This window comes from Simochromis diagramma, unplaced genomic scaffold (assembly GCF_900408965.1).
Source record: "Simochromis diagramma unplaced genomic scaffold, fSimDia1.1 OVJJ01000330.1, whole genome shotgun sequence".
NCBI classification, from domain to species: domain Eukaryota; kingdom Metazoa; phylum Chordata; class Actinopteri; order Cichliformes; family Cichlidae; genus Simochromis; species Simochromis diagramma.
The window spans coordinates 302,835-321,922 of record NW_024386930.1 but is presented as its reverse complement, the minus strand read 5'-3'; the positions used below and the strand labels follow the sequence as shown (position 1 = coordinate 321,922).

The following is a 19,088-nucleotide window of genomic DNA, read 5'->3' as shown; positions in this document are numbered from 1 at the left end:
AGACAACCTGCTGAAGTTTGAGCCGCTCTGCGATGTCGATATAGAATAAGAGGAATGAAGAATCCTTCCACAGTCTTGCTGAATCTGTGCCACAAAGAACTAAAGCAACTGTTGAAGGCAAAAGGGGGTTCAACTATATCTGTGTAGATGTTTCTGTAGGTCCAAGTGTTACTAGCAAAGTGTACCTAACAGAGAACAATAGTTAGCACACAGTCAGTTTATATCTGTGTATATGTTTTTGTGAGCGCAGGAGATGGCGTCCAAAAATAGAGAATCCGGAATCTTTCATCTGTTTTTCAAAGGTAGACAGCTCATTAAAGTGTGAGACCGTTTGTTAGTGAGGGCCTTAATTTAGGAAGATGAACTGCAAGGAGCACAAGGTAACTATTCAAAAGTATTTGTCAGTTCAGCATGTTTGATGCATTCTCAGCCAGGCTTATATTGATGCTACATTGTATTTAAATTAGGCCACAAAACAAACAGACTGACATTGTTCTTTTCCTTCCTTATTTCTGTAGATATCTATGAAAATAGGTTATGGACTAGATTTTTAGTCTATTGAGGAGTGCATATAATCGCGTTTTTTTTTAAAAAGACAATGGCAAGAGTTTAGTAACACATGAGCTGCAAGAGAAGAATTTATTAGAAATGCTTTACTCATGTGAACACTGCTGGGTTGTGTAGAATGACAGAAAGAAAAGGTGACTCCAAGAACTGTGTGGTGAGAATCAAAAAAATGACAAGTGCCACTTTGAAATGGTACTGAGAGCAAAAAAGAAGATCAGGAACAGAAAGGCTCACTGCGGCATATTTACATTCCCTGCTGTTTTTGTCAGGATAGACTAAGGCTTGGAATTGAATTAGGCATGCGGACAATATGGCCTGACGTGGAAATATCAGAGAAATGTGTGTGTATGTAGATGAATGCATAAAAGTGTTAAAACAGTAAAAACAGGTTAATATTAGTTGGAAGGTAAATGTTGATGGAGATGATAGGCAAAGGCTGATTCAAATAACTAAAGGCAAAAATGAAGATATACATCTTTAATTATGTGAATGCTGCCGGTTTCAATTGTTGTTTTGCTCTACAAAATGTGTTTGTTTATTTTTTTGTTTGTTTTTTAGAGGAAGGAGCTGGGTGTGTTGGTGTACAACTGCAGCTGTCTGGCTCTGGACCTCCACAAAGTGTTCAGTCTCTACTGGGGTCTCCAGTATAAAGACTTTATTCCCTCCTTCTGGTCCAAGCGCCTATTTGCTGTATCCAACAGAGACACGCCACTGAATCTCATAATCAATGGCACAAAAGCCTTGGCCTATGTTTCTGTAAGTAACATTTAAAGTATTAGTTTGCATTATAAATGAATTAATTCATTGGTTCATGTAGCAAACACACATTTTTTGGAGTCCAAAACCCCAACTTTTGGTAAATTACAATACATATTTGCTGAAATTAGACATAAATATAAGTGCGTGCAGTACACATTAGTGTAAAAGCTGCCTGCAGTGGTGGCGACAGCTTAGGAGAGGGAACGTTAATTTTTCATAGAGTCCTCTGCAGGATGCTGTGTCTTTCAGTGTCCTTATCTTCTTGGACAAGAGTGATGGTGATCCAGCAGAAAAAAAATGTTGATTCGGCTAAGCTGTCCATTTCAGTAATATTAAATAAACACAAAAAGCACACTCAAGCACACACTCTGAGTTAATCATTCATAGGGTACAGTGCCTGTCAGCAAGGAAGTTAAAACTGAAACTTTAATCCTCTCTTATTCACACAACGAGAAACCCTGATGCTCATTTACAATGATAATAACGAGGAAAGCTCAGTCAGTTATTATGATTATAACAGCTTTAATGATCACAGTGGCAACTCTGTAGTTTACGAAGATTCCTGTGGTAATAATTATCTGTTCACACAATGCTCTTGTGATCACTGTTGTGTGTATCTTTAAAGAGGAGTACGCAACACCAACATTCCCTAATTCTCTGTTGACAGAGCTCACCGGATGTTTTCATTCCCAAACATCGCAGCAGTGATCTGGAAGCTATTGCCAGGGTCATCCAAGAAGCCAACCATTTCATATATATCTCCATCACTGATTACCTGCCCCTCATCGGCAGAAACACCAGCAGGTTAGAGCAAATATGCTGCCGCACAGTGACTTGGCAGGCATTTATCACCAGTGGCTTGAGTGCAGTGTTTAAACTGCGTATGTGCCGGACCAGCTGCATGCCTAATTCTGCGTGTATTTGTATCTGTGCCAAGGTACTGGTCGCGTATCGACAGCCTTATAAGAGAGGCTCTGATCCTGAGGAATGTACGAGTCCGTCTGCTGATAAGTTGCTCGGAAAAGACTCATCCGCTAACTTTCAACTTCATCTGGTCCCTGAGGAGTCTGTGCATGGAGCAGGCCAACTGCTCACTAGAAGCTGTAAGTTCAGGGCCAATATGCACTATTTTCATCTCTACAGATACTCTTTATCAAAGCTCACTGCATAACTGTGCATGTGTGTGTACGTGTGTGCAGAAATTCTTCAACCCCAGGGGCCAGAGGGATGTCAGTCTCGAAGGAATAAACCACAACAGGTTTATGGTTACAGACAGAGCCATTTATTTAGGTGAGCTCATCGACTAGACTTTATGACTGTGGCCTATATGTCTGCTCACTTTATGCCTATGACCTATTTTTAGTGGACCTAAAGGAATACTTCCTCTTTTGTTTTCTTTCTGACAGTGAGAATAAAAGATCAATATGATGAGGAAATTTGCCTAACACAGATGAAAAAAAAATACAAGGGGAAATGACTGTACTGGCACTCTAAGGTCAAAAACACTATAATCAGATGTTCAGAGGTTAATTATATGTGTGCTTCATTTGTTTAAGCTTCATCACTAACCAGGATAACAACCCTAAATACAAATTAAAATAATTTAGTGATAATGAAGCAACAAGCTAGGCCAGACACTGTGATTTGGGGAAAGCCTCGCTGAGGATCTGCTGCATCTCGTAACCCTGGCAAGTTCACCTGATACCTTTGCTAGAGGCAGGAGGGAGGGTGTTGCACAAAACTAGAGCAAATGTACGTATGGTGCAAGTATGAACAGTGTTTGAGGCATGTGGTCCAGTCTCTGAAATTCGGCTAAATCATCTCCAAAATCTGGATGTTGATCCATTTTTATGGAAAACAATAACCAGACAGTGAGCATCCAAGACAGGAAAGTCCGTGGCACCCATCGACTGAATATAAAAACCTAATGTAGCCACTGTATCATCAACAAAATGACGGATGTTTTTTTGTTCCATAAAGATTTTATAATGTAGGTGCTCAGAGTTGTTCAGGATGGCTTCTAACATCTTTAGTGTGTATCCTTCTTTCACCTCCTTCAGCATGTCCAGTCTGGCTCCAATAACAGAGCCAGCTTTCCTCCAGCCTTCTTGCCTCCTTGTTCCTGATGCTGCCTCACCAGCAGGCTGCAGCACAGAACAGCACACTTGCCACCACAGACTGATAGAACATCTGCAGCATTGTACTAAAGATGCAGTTTTCTTAACAAAAAGAGGCGACTTTGCCCCTTTTTGTACAGTTCGTCTATATTCAGGGAAGTGTCTAATTTGTTGTCTAGGTGATGTACTCATTTCTAATCTTTTGCCTCCTGCCTTTTTATTTGTGCCACTCTCTTCAAACTATAGCAGTTCTCACTACTGCGATGTAAACCTTCCTTTACCTTACCCTCATGCTGCTCCTGTCACATATCACCCCACTCAAGGAGACTCTCCCTGCTGGAAAGTGAAGAGAATGCAGGTTAAATATACAGACCTAAAACCCACAAGTTATATTAATCATCACCGTTTGGTTGCAAATGAGTTCATCGGAACAATTTCCACTTTGATTTACAGTCTATAAACTCAGATATGCTTTTCAGTTCTTCAGTTCCATCTACAAGTTACCCAAAACTGCGATGTCATTTGTGTTTCTCACTGTGGTCTATTTCCTGACAGGTAATCTTGACTGGGAGGGGGATGAGTTTACCTTTAATGCAGGAGCAGGCCTTGTGATCAGTAAGCTAGAAGATATCGACGGCAGGAACTTCACCGTCGTGGAGCAGTTACAGGCTGCGTTTGAGCGGGACTGGTTTTCACAGTACACCATCCCCCTGCAGGCTAATAAATTCCTGGTTTGCAACAAGCACCAGATCAAACCAATGGTGTTCCTCAAAGCCAGCCAGCTACGCGATGGACCACTGCCTATTCGGAAAGGGCAGCATAATAAAGGATCTATACTACCAAGAAATCATCACAAAGTTGTTGGACAGACACCGGACGAAACAAGGCACCGTAACGACAGACTGAGCAAACTTACTCGACAAGGCGCTGCTAGTGGGTTAGTGCCAGTTATGGACAACTACCAAGAGAGGAGTCAAATGAAAATGAGTCACTTTGACCAAAAACAGGTAGAAATAAAAGGTAACGCCGACAATCCAATGGAACTACCCAGTCAGTCCGCTGAGAGCAGTGGTGGCAGAGAGATCACCAATGGATTTGTGTGACCACAAAAATCATGTTTGAAGAACTTCTTTCCTCCAGTGGCAATGGACTTCCAACACTGGGTCTTTGTAGCAGTTTATTATTGTGATTTTATAGAAAGACACTTTTCAAATTTAGGTATCTGGTTTGCAGGACTTGATAAAAGGAAGAACTCAGGAAGGAAAGTAAATGCTCCACAGCAGGCTGGCACTTTTGATTCTTTACAAATGAAACCAAATCATTTTGGTTTAGAATTCTGATTAATAGGCTAATAATATTTTACAACCTTACAACTTATATATTATTTTTTGTCCTTGTTTAGATCTCCCAGGAAAGGAAATAAATTGCACTGATTGCCTAAATATTGTATGTCACTTAAGCTAACATTCATAATTAATCACCCTTTAAAAGGAGGGATAACAGCTGCATGTGAAGGGGCAGGAGGCACGTTAGCATATGTAGCTACAGTCGCTACATCTGGCATTCAGAATTCACCACACACAGGTCACCACACACCTTAAGCTGTTGCAGATCTCTAACTGCCTCTGTGCTCTCAATGGTCTTGAATATGTTAGCCTAAAGTAAACAGGTTTATGCTTTTCCCATAGTATTCACTCACACCAGAACATTATTTAAATTGCAAAATTCTTAAAAACAACAATTAAGCAGAGACTGAAATACAAGTTTAATCGGCTTCCTGGAAACAAACAGCTTCATGTGGCTGAGCCAAGTAATGTATTGATCTCTAATTGTAAGCATTAGTTGTTTTAGAAAAAAAAGCTGATGAAGTGCGCCTTTTAAGGGATTGCTCAAACCATGTCCACCATGTTTTATTTCCATTCCCAGAAGTATGAATATGGGTGCATTGTTCCACTGCATGACTGAATTAGATGATGCATTTGATGGCTTAGCATCCTCCATCAGCCACTACTTTCAATAAAGCAAGCTGTGGTCTTTTATGGTGGAAGGAGGGGGAGCTAATGATCCAGAAGGGTCTTAAAAGATCATTATCGATAACCATAAACAAATCCTGGGATTAGAGGTGGATTGCACGGATATCTGTAGTATCCTTTCAAACCCAGCATTGTGACTTATTGAACAAATACTGAAGTAGCGTTAAGACGAAAGGGGCCAGAGGGTCTCTGCTGTCAACCAAATCAATACAATGAATTTTTAACAGAGCTTGACAGAGGCAGTTGCTGTATTTTAACCTCAAGGACATGTTGGCCTGTAATGTCATGCCTGTGACAGAATATATATTCCCTTTATCTTGTGGAGATAGAGCTACAAATCTAGCATCTTTAGTTTATACTTGACTGAAAGCTTGAAGCAACATTTATTTGCATTTCGAATGATTGCATGTTTACACACTCTTTGCTACCAGTGTAACCTTTAGAAATGATTCTTGTGGGATTTATAATAATACAGAAGGTTTTTTTTCAACTTTCAAAGCCATTAACTGAGTAAAGTCAAAAACACCACCAGAGAGAAAATCGTAGGGATGTCTTTGTCTAAAATGTATATATGTGTTGCTATGGAGTGTTTAACATGACGGCGCCACATGCATCATCAGTGTTACGTCTGATTTCAGGAGAGAATTAATTGACAAGTATTCTGATAATGTATTAATTACATAAACAGTAATTTTCTATCATTAATATATGAGGTGACGTTTCTTGATCCAACTAATAAAGATATTAGCAATTTAATCAGCAATGAAAACAAAACATTAGTTCCATCCCTAAAACAATATCTGGGGTTTGGTTATTTTTCAGGCTGTGTACCATTTGAAAAACGAATCTCTGTCGAGGTTCTCAGTCATCCACGCCGTGGTAGTCCTAAGCATGTTACGTGAAGGCAGCTGGATCTTTTTAAATTGGCACATGGATCAAAAGGAAGTCCAGTTTTCTTCATTTCAGGGGCTTAGGATTTCAAATGTTTGTTGGCCAATATCGAGTCAGTTGAAACTTGGGTAGCTGCTGCCATCTAGTGGATGTCACGAGGCAAGTTACTTGCTTTCACTTAAAAGTTGCTATTAAATGTTAAATGAAAAATTCAGCCTTGATCAAGCAACATGTTGGTTCACATCTGCTGATTTTATGCACGTGTAACATGCATAACAGGCAGTTCCATGAGCATGTGTGTGTTTTATCAGATAACACTTAACTGACTCTATCCTGAGAGCGATTCTTTCACACCAGAATGTATAAACTATAAACAATAATAATACCATTTAAAAAATTATTTCATTCTGAAAAGCAAAAAACTTTTTTTTTACTACTTATGTGTACCCTAAGAACCTATAGCTTTCTGTGCAAGACACAGCCACGTATCTATCTATAATAATTACTTCATAAAAGTATCCTTAAATGACAAACACAGTCGTTTTTTATTTGTAGCATAACTTCTCCATACCAAGTGAGTAGACTTTGAGAATATGACAATAATAATATCTATGTGTAAAGCACTGTGTCACCACACTGTAATGCTTATCTGCCAGCTGACCTGGAGTCAGATTCACTACTATACGCTGCTATAATCTATGATTGTCATATGGGGAGGGGGGTAACGCTGGTACTGCATTCTGCCGAGGTTTTTTATGGTTTTTGTGTTTTGTAACTATTCTGTTTTGGAAAACAAATCTTTTTCCAGTTACAGTGGGGATTATATCAGCTCTGTACACAGTACAGAGTACACAGATGCCAAGATTTAAGTGGTTTAAAATCTGCTACATGCAACTTATAGAGTCAGAGCAAAATTTAAAAAAAACACAAAAAAACAAACTGGAATGTTTCTGAATTGTGTGTTGTCTGCCTGTCCATTGCTCCAGCGAAATGTTCATTTTTTAGTGAAAACTCTGTAACAGATCATATTTTTCTTGTACACAGAAGGGCAGAACTGCTTATTTTAGCAAAACAAAGCACTATTACCGAGAGATAGATTTCAAATACTGCCTGTAAAGCTTTTTAAATGTTGCCTACCTTTAGTATGTTTTTTCGGCATGACTGCTGCTTGCATGCCTTGCCTTTATAAGCTGTGCACAGTAGCTATGAGCCTTTCTTGAGATGATGCTAATAATGAAATCTTGTACCTTTAAAGATACAGAAGGAATGTATATTTATTGAATATCCTTGTCAATGCACACTACTAAATTATGTGATCACTCGATTTTTACTATTAATAAAAAATAAGCATCTTAGCTTATGTTTCTCTGTGCGTTTGTGTGTGTATGTGTGTCTGTTTAGTGATCTGGCTTTCGTTAAGTAAAGGGGCTTACCTCAGAAGTTAATCCTTAGTACATCGCTGCACATTCAGGTTACACAGACAAGGCCCTGTGTAACCAGAATGGACAATCAAAGAAGCCTTACCACAGGATGGCGAATAACAATAATCATCATAATCATATTTAATAATTACAATCATATTTACCATAAAATACCATAATAATTAGATTTGCCACAGGATGAAGCTAATGTGAGATTAAAATTAGTACCACGGCCAACTTAAAACATAATCTACGTACAGGAATGTGCAAAAGTCTTGAGTCAACTCTCATTTCTTTATATTTTGCTTCCAAGGAGCCAGACATTCGTCTAATTTTTAAAGTGGTCTTGAGTCATAGTTCTTCTTTTTGCACTGGCTTTTTTTTCTCACTCGTTTCAAATCCTTGTACCCGATTATTTTCAAAGGAACATTTTTGTCATTGTTGTTGTTGTTTCTTAAGCCACTTAAACCTCTGTTGTAGACAGACAACATACAAAGAACCAATTTAAGTTGTTTTGTTACCACTAGCCTGTTGCAAAGGTTCATCATTTCTTCCCATTTCTTTAAATCTATGAAAATTCCCAAAGATAACATAGTTTGATCAACACAAAAGAGTATTTTTTGGATGATCAATGTATTTCCCAAACTGCTAGTGGCTGAAAACATGACATAAGTTGGCAAAATGTGCAAGAGAACAGGAGGACAAATTAATTCCATCATCAGACCTTCAAAAAAAGAGAATAGTAAAGGCTGATTCCCAGCATAATATAAAGAAATGAGGGGTTACTCGAGATTTCTGCATAGTAATATTTTTGAAATATTTAACACTCATACTATTTATTTCATTTTAACTTATATTTCTACTATATGTAATTTCATTTTTATGTGAAGCATAAAAACAACAAATAAAGGGAGTAGAATCTGAAAACGTTTGGTTCACCATACATTTCCTTTTTGAGATAGCACACGCTAAATGGCAACAAAAAGTACAAACAAAAGACTCAGTAATCTATATACAATGAGCGAACGATGCAGAATTAATTTTTGTTTTATCTTGTTTTTGTGATATTTCCAGTAACTGCAGGTTTGGGACTGTGGGGAGTTTTTAATGCTTACTTTAGCGGCTCCTCCGTCTCAGTGCCAGTGGAGGGCTCTGCTTCGTCCAGGCAGAAGTAGCTGACTGACGTAATGGTTACCTTAGCAACCAATTAGGCGTCACCACTCGCCATTCTCAAATTCATGACTGCGCATTTCTCACCTTGTCCAGAATGGAAAAAGCAGCCTCCGAGACTCGTGCGGACTAGTTAATGAGGGACGATAAACCAGATGTGTTTTCCCATCTGTGTGAGCTGTGCTGCACGCGCCGACCTGAAGAACAACACTGTGTCAGGGCTGCCGCTGCTGCCTTTGTTGTTGTTGCTGCTGCTGCTTACGCCCGCCAGCTGCGACCAACATGGCTGAGGACGACAGTGAATGGGTTTTAGAAAGCATCGTTGGCTACCTTGGAAGTCCCGAATGGGTCGTTCCTGTAACGGACTTTTTGGAAAACAAATGCACAGGTAAAAACAGGTTATGAGGTGATTTTAGTCTGAGACTTTAAGCCTCTCTGGAGCTGTGCACCGTTAGCGCTGCGGCTAAGCTAACGCTAACGTGTAACAGCGATGCTGTCTGATAGTCTATCCACTCAAGTTTAGTACTAGACTTTCTCCTCCTGTACATTTACATATGATACGAGCGGAAACAACGACAGCAAATCCTACGACACCAAATACAACAAACATCTGCATATAAGCGGACCTATAAACAGGTTTTACATGTTTAACTTTTCTGCGTGCTAAAGTCAGTGCATCTAGCTAAGTCTATAAAATATTTCCATGGACACAATTCATTTCTGTCAACTGTGTGTTTTCAATATTTCAGTTTTTGACGACGAAGATGAGAATAAGTTGGCATACACAGAAATCCACGAGCAGTATAAGAAATTGGTGAGTTCAGTTGTGATTACTACAATCTGGCTAATGTCGTGCATTGCTTCAGCATCAGTCAGTAGTAGTTTCATATTGCTGACTCGTCAGAATGGACTGCTGTGAGCTGCTTTGCTTTCGTAGGTGGAGAAGCTGTTGGAGAATTACATGCAGGAGGTTGGCATCAACGAGCAGCAGTTTTTGGATGCGTGTACTTCTCCCTTTGCCAAGTCTAAAGCTCTGGAGGTACTCTTAAGTTTCCTGCTTGCACACCACTGTCATTCTGCCAGCTAACCTGAATTGAGAATCAGGGATAGGATTTGCTTACATAAGCCCAGTGTTGCTGGCATCAAGCCCACTGCTTGATGCCAACAACACGTTTTTAAAAAATGAGTTTGGAGGGGTTTCCATTTAATTTGAAACATTTACAGTTTTGCGTTATACAACATTCCAGCTGTCTAAGGCCGTCTTTGCTGTGTTTTTTGCTGCATAGTTCATCAGATGTTTTCAATAGCTGACAGGTCTTGACATGTCAGGTACTTACTACTTTTCAGATGCTGAGTTTGGTTGACATTGTCTTACTGAAATAAGCAAAGCCTGTATATATATTGTGCTTTTACAGATGCAAACTCATTCACCCCCACACCACCATGGATACTGGCGATTGAACTGTGCACTAAGTTAAATGATTCTTTCTCTTTTGGCTGAAGGCATAGCATCTATACATACATCTATACATCTATAAATTCCAAAACGAACTTCAAAACCAAGAGGACAGTGTTTTTTATTTTGTTTTGTTTTTTATTGTCCCCTAGTTTACCTTAAATGAGCTTAGCATCCAGATAAGTGTTTCTGGATTTGTGTAGGTACATTTTGTCTTTGCATGATAATTTTAAGTTGCATTTATCAATGCAAGTTGTGATCTGACAGTGTTTGTTTTGGAATTATTCCTGATCCCATGCTGATATTCCCTCCTGAAATCCTGAAATCATGGTCATTTTCCAGATTTTCTGAATCTTTAGCCGTTTTAAATATCAAAATGATGAAAACTCTTTGCAAATGTATTTCTGAGCATTTGCTCAAGCCCTTTTATACAGACTGGAGAATCTCTGCAGTCATTACTTCTAAAAGATTTGGTATCACTAATGCACTGTTTTTATACTCATTCTGTTACTTACCCTGTTGCCAAATAACCTAATTAGTTTGAGATGTTTGTCTTTTGTTTCTGCTTTTTTATCTGTTGCTGTAAACATAGTCAAACTGAGCTTTTTCCTCAGAAAACACATTTCTTAGTTCTGAATTGAGCCATCAATTAAGGAAGGGTTAAACGGTTGTTTCCATTTTATCACATTAGTTTAGATTAATGTAAGTCCTCTGTAAGTACTACAACCTTAGCACCATGAAGTGTTATACTGTGTCTGAATGTTTATTACACAAAGCAGACTTATCAAAAGAAATCATCTTCAAGCTGCACTTCATTAGGAGTCACTGTGTTTTCAGTCTTCCTCTGTGTTTAGTTATTGAGTCAAATACTTCACAATATAGTTGTTTTTTTGTGTTTATGAGAGACTGAAACTGTTTTGGTGAAACTGACGAGTTGCCAGAACTAAAGCAAAAATGTCCAAAAATATAGACCATGTCCATGTATTACCACTGGCAGTGATCAGTTGGACGACATTGGAATTGTGAAAAAAAAAAAAAAGTCTTATTGAATAGATTTTGATGCAGAATATAATTTGAATTTTACACTTGTGTCTCTTCTATAAGCACACACTCAGTCTTCATTATCATGTGATATGAACACAAACTTTTTACATAGTTTTTATTGGACTGAAGGCCCAGTAAGGTTTGTCCATGATCAACAGGACACGCTACTCTTCCATGGCAGTATTTAATAAACTAAACTTGCACAAAGTGATCACCTGATGAGCCTTCACCCAAATTATGTTTAAGGTCAGGGTAATATTGGTTGTTTTATGGAAAATTTTCATTTTCACAAGAATTGCTTCTCCTCCTGCATTGTTCAGAGTTTAAATTCGTCTTGGATATGACATTGACATTGCCTCATTGTCTTCTCAATAGATAATAATTCTCAGTAGTTTGTTCAATAAAGCCAGTCAATGAAAACAACAACTATTTCACACATTACTACAACCTGTGAACGGACTACGTCACTGATGTTCTGTTTTTTTGTTCTTCAGGCAGTATTCCAGCCAGTTCTGGCTACAGATGACTTCCAGATCTTTCGCTCATTGATGGTTCACAAGAACATGGAGCTGCAGCTCCAAGCCCTCAGGGTCATTAAAGAAAGGAACGGTAGGCTGGATTAACATGTAAAGCAAATCCAAACACACACTTGCGGAGCCAAACGCTCAGCTGTAGGTTAAATGTCTTCGCGTGTGTAGGGGCCCTCCCAGAGTGTCTGACTGATGGTGTGGACGTCATGACAGAGTTGCAACAGCAAGAGATGAAAATCCTGCAGGAGGTTCTTAAGTAAGTCGCTCTGTCATTCTTGCGGTATCTGACTCCTTCAGTGTTTGACATAACATTTACTGGTGTCCCAAAAATAAACTTTTATTTGTTGTGTAAAGCTATTCGAATGGCCGATTTGAAGATTTAGGATTGTTGATATTTCAATATGTGACTGTAAGAAAACCCTTAGTGAGTGTCTGGTTCAGTTAGTTTGTTTCACAGGTGAATCAATCAGTGAACGCCAAAACGAGCCAGTACCTGCTCAACTATCTTTCCCCACATAGTTTTTTACTGACTGTGGACCATCACTAGTTCTGTTGAACCTGACATCTCATTCACCCTTTCACAGAAACATCCTCACAGTTCACTGTGCCACCTTAAGAGCACTCTAATGTTTTTTTAAATGCTGTGGCTCTTCGTGTTTTTATGGCACATCTGTTGAAAGGATAATTTTAGAATTCCTATGAGCCAGATTTTGAACAGTCTCTGACGGGAATTTCATGGAAACAGTTTTTGATCATTTCTACAACAGACTAAAAAAGTGCTGCTCTATTTATTTGTATTCCAAGTTAACATTAATTAGGAATGTATTTGCTTAACAACTCTGACGGGAATTACCAGCTTCAATCCCCATTTTTTTTTCTCAATTATTCTTAACTGAATAGATTCTTTTTCTTTGTATTTAGGCTGAAATTTCACATTTACATTAGTCAGTAGGTGTTTACTAATTTTACTTTTCAGGTAATTCAGTTAATTTTATAGTAGATATGAGGCTTTTGTTCCTCACTATACCATTAAGAAATTTCCACATTTTCTTTATGCATCCATTGCACTTCCTGAAGGCTTCCCAAAGCTCCTATCACTCTTCTCTAATGGGATTTTGCTATTGAGTGCCTGGCCAAGTAGAACACACCGAGTCTAATGGGACCACAGTTAAGCTCCTTAGGATCCAGCTAATTTAGGTTGGAGGGATTGACACTAAACAAGCAGCTGAGAAAAACGATGGTTTCATCCCTTTTGTCATACCAGGGAACCTTATCAGCGGTCCACTATGCTGCCCCTACTCCTTTCCAGGTTATCAATAGTTTCTTCTATATAAGTGGCATCATAAAGGAATTGTTTTACGTAATCTCTGATTGGAACTGCATCACTGAAGCTGACGCTTATTTTGATGACGGGTCTTAAACTAGTATTAATTCTGCAAGTTTATGTTTAATTGTTTTATCCTCAACAGTTCAAATGTATCTATGTTCTGTCAATATCAACCTATAAAAATCCTCACAGGATTTATGACTAGGCACAGTTCCAGTCACAGTATCTCTGTGTTTCCATACACCTACTTGTAAATGCTTTGCAGCAGTCTCCACTGAGACAATTTAGGCTATTAAATAAATCAAATTAAAGGATCTGACTGTGATTCCCGGGTGATGCCTGGGAGCTGGTTGGGGCAAAACAGGGTTACCACATGGAAATCCCTGACACGGCTGTCTTTTTCTAGTTTCTACTGGTGCTGTCAGCCAAGGGCTAACTGGACAATAGAACAGTCTTACCTCTAAATTGTCAATGCTCTTATCACACCTGAACTACTGAACATACTGTGAACCCCTTCGAGAGGGCTCTTGACCAAAGGTTTTGCAACAGGGCTGAAATAGTGAAGTTTAAACAGTTAGTTGGTCCTAGGCTTATGTTGAACTCTTTCTTTTTTTTTTCTCTCTCCTGCTTATTCCTGTGTAGAAAGTCAAAAGAGGAGTATGATGAGGAAATGTCCAGGAGGCTGCTATTAGAGAAAGAGGTTGGTTCCACCTCCAGTGGCTGCTCTAGTAAGCTAATGGCAGAGTGTGATGAAGCCAAGAATACCTCCTCCGCCCTCAGCCAACACATCAGCCCTGCCAAGGTGAGGCATCATGAGCACTATGAGTTAAATAAGACCTGTGAACCAGCCAAATAGTGCATCTTAGTGAGGCTTCTTGTGCATGCCAGTGTTACCTTTTGTTGGACTTTATCTCACATAATCTCACTAACTACTTTTCCATTGAGTGCCTGAGCTCAATTCTTATTGTGAAGTCCCCTTTAACCTTGAAATCACTTTTTTTTAATGTGCTATTTAAATTTCACCAAGGTGAAAGCATGGGTTAATGATCAGCACACCACACTGGTAACTGGAAAAACATAGTATGAAGTTGAACCACCCATGCAGTAAGATTTTAATCAGGGATGTATTAATAAGTACACTGCAGTTTACTAACTAGAAATACAGTAATGCCAGTTCAGCTGTGTCTGTGATAGCTAACAGAGAGAAAATGCTGGTAAAACTAAAATGCATAGTAGACCTCTGCTCTTAACAGATATAAATACCAGCCTAATTATTGGATCATTAAGCAGCTTTGAAGTGTTTGTGTTTTGTGGATTTTGCACATTATTTGGAGACAGTTTAAATGTTCATTCATTCTTTCCATCACCCATATCCCCACCTGTAGGTCAACAGTAACCCAGTTAGAAAAGAAGGGAGCAAGACAGCTGCTACAGGAGGTGGTGCTGAGAGAAGGAGTAGCTCCTCTAAACCCACAACAGGTAAGTTAGAAGAGAAGACAAACACTTTGCGACCAACTGAACTCTTTCTTTCTTCTTGTTATATAAAATTACTCCACTATACCACATTATTCTTGATCTCCTGAGCTACAGACAACCCACATAGTCAGATGAGAAACATTTTTATTACTGGAAATCATGTAAACGAGCAGCATCAGTAGTATTACTAATGCTGCAGATAACATGTGAAGCTTTTTAATCTTTTGTTTTATTTTAAACACACAACCAACACGAGAGTGGCAGCTCATCAAAGTCATTTGTGTATGTGCCCACAGATCGTGGTAGTGATGCTGTGGGATCCCGAGTTCTGCCAGCTGTGAGAGCTCCTGTGAAGTCTGGTGAGCCCTCCATCAGCAGCAGTCCTCATGCCGGGGAGCAGAGCAACAGCAGCCAGACTACAAGCGAGGCGTGGCTGGAGGAAGCACACAGGGAGGCTGGCTTCTCTAAGCCATATACTGTGAGTCTGTGAGACTGCTGACGTACCCCATAGATTACAGGAAATCTGCGCATAACATAAAAAGCAATTTGCATCATCCTCACTCTGAAGGAAAGATCAGTGCCAAAGCACAATTGCACTCTAAACAGAAGGGTTTAATATTTCCTTTTAGGTAGACAACAATAATTTAGTTTTAAACAACTGAATTACCTATTACTGAAAGAAAACAAAATAAAATACAGATATTTTTTTTACTTCCCTACCTAACATAAATATGTACAATAGATACAGATAATCACAATACAATGCAAATTATGACCTGCATTAATTTAAGGGAGGAACACCAATGCATAGACTGTATATAAAAGACAGACAGGTGTTGTCGGTGATTTCACCAATGCTTTGTAAGGTCTTGTTGTGAATGTGACCACCAACCTTCAGATTAGTAGGTGACCTGCGTTATCTCCTGAGCTACAGCCAACCCACATAGTCAGATGAGATACATTTTTAATGCTGGAAGTCATGTAAACCAGCAGCATCAGTAGTATTACTAATGTTGCAGATTACATGTTTTGATTTTGGTGTTTTTAAAAAGGACTCAACAAACATGCAGTGGGTGTGACTAAGAGATTTAAAGAAATGTAGAGACTTGACAATAACAAGTTTACATGCCCTTATGCCTCATGTGTGAGAGATTGCCAGTTTGAAACTGGGAGGAGACTAAAGCTCCGCATGCTAGAATGACTAGTAACAGTCCCAAGCCTGGATAAATGTGAGGATTGTGTCAGGAGGTGTAAAAGTCTGTGCCAAATCAAATGTGCAGATGTACTGTGGAAACAGTTTGGGAGATAGGAGAGCAGCTGTAATTGCTGAAGTTGAAATATGATAATTGAGCTTCACCTGCGTTTCTGTACAGGAGTTATCAGTATCACAGCAGGAGCAGCTCCAGCAGAGGGCGGCATATCTGCGTCAGCAGAGGGACAAGCTGCACGCGCTCCGAAAAGAGCAGCAGAAAACCAAGCAATCGTCCTTGCCGGAGGAGGCAGCCAGCAGTCCCACACCAGCACCTAGCACTACCCCGGTAAATGCAGGTCCTCGCCTCCTTCTCCATACCTCACTTCATAAAGTTGCTTATCCAACTGCTGCAGGCAGTTTGGCACAAATTCTATCTGTTGAAACAGGAATTTGCAGTAGTTGTGTTGAAGTGAATACAATGTTTTTAATTAGACACACATTCATGCATTAATACTCATAGTGGCTTATTAAAGTTCTTCAAAGTTATCTTTAGAGATTAGAAATTTAAGTTTGACGCTGGTTATGAATTATGCCTCACCCAGCACCAGTTATCCATATTTCACCTGATTTTCTTAAACCTACATTTAATTTTTTTTGTCTTCTTGTTTTTTTTTTCCCTTCCAACTTGTTTTATTTGCTTATTTTTCTTGTTCTTCATTTCCACCCACTTCCACTTGTGTCTGCTCTGGACTGGCCTGTCAGGAGGCAGTGGGTCAGTCCCAGAGAAATGGGGCCTGTTCCCCTCCTCATCCTCCTTCTTCTCCTCCTCCTCCACCTACTCTTCACTGTGCTCCTCCAGCACAGCACTCCTCCAGTCAGAAGGTGATCCATCAGCTGCCTCTGATGTGAACAACTGTACTTGTTCATGTCTTGTGTTCATCTGCTTTTGCTTTGTAGTAATCATTCCCTTCATTATCACCAACTAAAGGTCTGCATCTTTCCCCCCTAAATTAATAATTTTATTGCCACAAACTGAAGAGAATCTGATCTTGATTTGTGTTGACTGAAATCATCGATCTTGACTCAGTTCTTATTCCTTATTAGATGCGATTCTCTGACAGCACCTTGTTTACCTCAAAGTTACAGGATTACTATGCCAATGTTTCCAGTACTAGCTGCCTGTGTTTAGTTTTCTTGCTTGTGTACTGTATGTAGACACATGTGCTTGGTTGTATTTTAGTCGCCTTTCTCGCTGCTTTTTCCACTTTCCCTATTTTGCTGGTGAGTATTGACTGCTTCCTGGTCTGGTCTCTTCTCACAGGAGATATCTGCTGAGGAAAGAAAGAGGCTGGAGAAGAGAAAGCACCTTGCCGACAAGCTGAAAGAGGAAGTGATCAAGAAATGACTTCCCCTCAAAATGCAATATTCTCCCTTATATTTTATCTATTTACTCTGGCAATCAAACACATGGCTTCCTTTACACTGCTGCATATTTCGTAATGCAAATCTTTTCTCTTTTCTTTCTAAAGACAAAAATTATGGGCTCTTCCATCTTCTGAGTTCTTTTCTGTGTAGCAAAAAGAGCATCTTTGTTTTTAAATGACACTCATTACTCTTAACAGACCACTGGAGTATTTAAAGGTCTGATAGCTACTTTCTGTATTGGACTAAGTTCAGAAAATGTTAATTGAGCTAAAGCACAAGGGGCTGTGTGCTTCTGTATATCAAGCGATATCCTGCCAGCGGTACCGAAACCTCTGCTTTTCATTTTTAGACAGACTTTAATTATACTGTGGGGATCGTGGGTTCAGGAGAAGAGTAGGTTGCCCCTAATTGCAGGTTTGGTGGTGCGACCACAACCCCACCACATGCCAAAGTGTGTTTAGTGAGCAGAACAATGAACCCCAGTTTCTTCTTGATGGCAAGGCAGCACCTTACTTGGCAGCTCCACCTGCACTGGTGTGTGAATGCATGACTGAGTATAGCTTCAAAGCACTACTACTTAAAATGTGCTGTATAACTGCTACATTTGTAGACCATTGGTTGAAAAAGTGGAATAAAAAATGTTTTTTCAGTCTGTACACTACTTTTTAGAAACGTCTAGCCGTTGGACAACAAATCAATCCAAACAGGTATTAATTATTTTTGTCATAATTTGACATTTTTAAGCAAAATTGTGAAGATTTGAATATTTCTTTTGTCACATACCCAGGTAAAGAGGATATTTAGACATTTTGTACTTTTCAAATAAAAGGGTGTATAGTTGTATTTTTTTCCTCTGTTTTCAAAAATTGAAGGACAATTAAGAAAATAAGCAGAAGATATGCAACACTATGCTCGTCAGTAATGGCACAAAATCTTGCTTCACAGTTTCTGAAACCCATTTTGCTACTTTGAAACTAGTCAATATGTTTGGAGTGCTGGATTTGGATTCAGACATTGGCTGATTTCCTTCTAGCAACAGTTAACAGTAACTGGCCATGACGTGATGAATCAGTGAGTACAGATTTGGGAGGACTCTACGCTGAGGTGAAGGCAGTATTAGTTGGATCCAGTGCACAGATTGTTTTCCACTGTTAGCACTCCCACAAGGAAGCTGGTACGTCGTTGGCAGTTAAGAGAGCTGTGCAAGTTGTCAAGATGACCAATCACATGTTCATACAGGGGCCAAGAGTGCTTTCTACGAGTGCTGTATTTATCTGCAAACCAATCAAGAGTCTTCACTTCAATCAACCATAATGCACCAGTTTATTTGTAATGTTGTTATTGTGTATGCTGTTTAATAAAAAAATATATTTTTTAGAAACAACCTGCAGTCTAGACTTGAATGTATATATATATAAAAACCTACCCACTTCAGTAGTTAGACCTTTTAAGTACTAGGTTGGACCCCCTGTTGTTTTCATAACTGCCCTAATTATTGCGGCAAAGTTTGTCCAATTTTTTAAACCTGTGCAAACCGTAGCCTGTTTTCTGTTCTCAGCTGATATATGATCTTCTACTGCTGCAGCAAGATTCAGTGTGTTACACAGTTTTCCTGTTACCAGTGTAACAAAGCAGCCTGGCTACTCTGACATTGACAAGGCATTTTCATCCAGAGAACTG

General features: G+C 39.2%; 2 protein-coding genes across 4 annotated transcripts in view; both read left to right on the top strand.

The window, feature by feature from the left end:
- LOC120736768 (inactive phospholipase D5-like) overlaps positions 1 to 5,293 on the top strand; it is a 75,757-nt gene extending 70,464 nt beyond the window's left edge. For both annotated transcript variants that reach the window (XM_040037044.1, XM_040037045.1), the window contains 5 exons: positions 1,126 to 1,323; positions 1,994 to 2,130; positions 2,264 to 2,429; positions 2,526 to 2,616; positions 3,999 to 5,293. In XM_040037044.1, the coding sequence (XP_039892978.1) occupies positions 1,126 to 1,323; positions 1,994 to 2,130; positions 2,264 to 2,429; positions 2,526 to 2,616; positions 3,999 to 4,546 (1,140 nt within the window). In that variant the 3' untranslated portion in view covers positions 4,547 to 5,293. The remainder of the gene's footprint in view (positions 1 to 1,125; positions 1,324 to 1,993; positions 2,131 to 2,263; positions 2,430 to 2,525; positions 2,617 to 3,998) is intronic.
- A 3,683-nt stretch (positions 5,294 to 8,976) lies between these two features.
- On the top strand, positions 8,977 to 18,792 carry cfap36 (cilia and flagella associated protein 36). 2 transcript variants are annotated; one of them, XM_040037046.1, is made up of 11 exons: positions 8,977 to 9,346; positions 9,708 to 9,772; positions 9,896 to 9,997; positions 11,953 to 12,067; positions 12,157 to 12,244; positions 13,958 to 14,117; positions 14,701 to 14,794; positions 15,088 to 15,269; positions 16,165 to 16,329; positions 16,746 to 16,865; positions 17,305 to 18,792. In XM_040037046.1, exons 1-11 carry the CDS (start codon positions 9,241 to 9,243, stop codon positions 17,386 to 17,388), a joined length of 1,281 nt encoding a protein of 426 aa, XP_039892980.1. In that variant the 5' UTR covers positions 8,977 to 9,240; the 3' UTR covers positions 17,389 to 18,792. The 2 variants fall into 2 exon arrangements, with proteins under 2 accessions (XP_039892980.1, XP_039892981.1); XM_040037047.1 differs by lacking the exon at positions 16,746 to 16,865 and having other exon boundaries at positions 8,981 to 9,346.
- Positions 18,793 to 19,088: the final 296 nt, after the last annotated feature.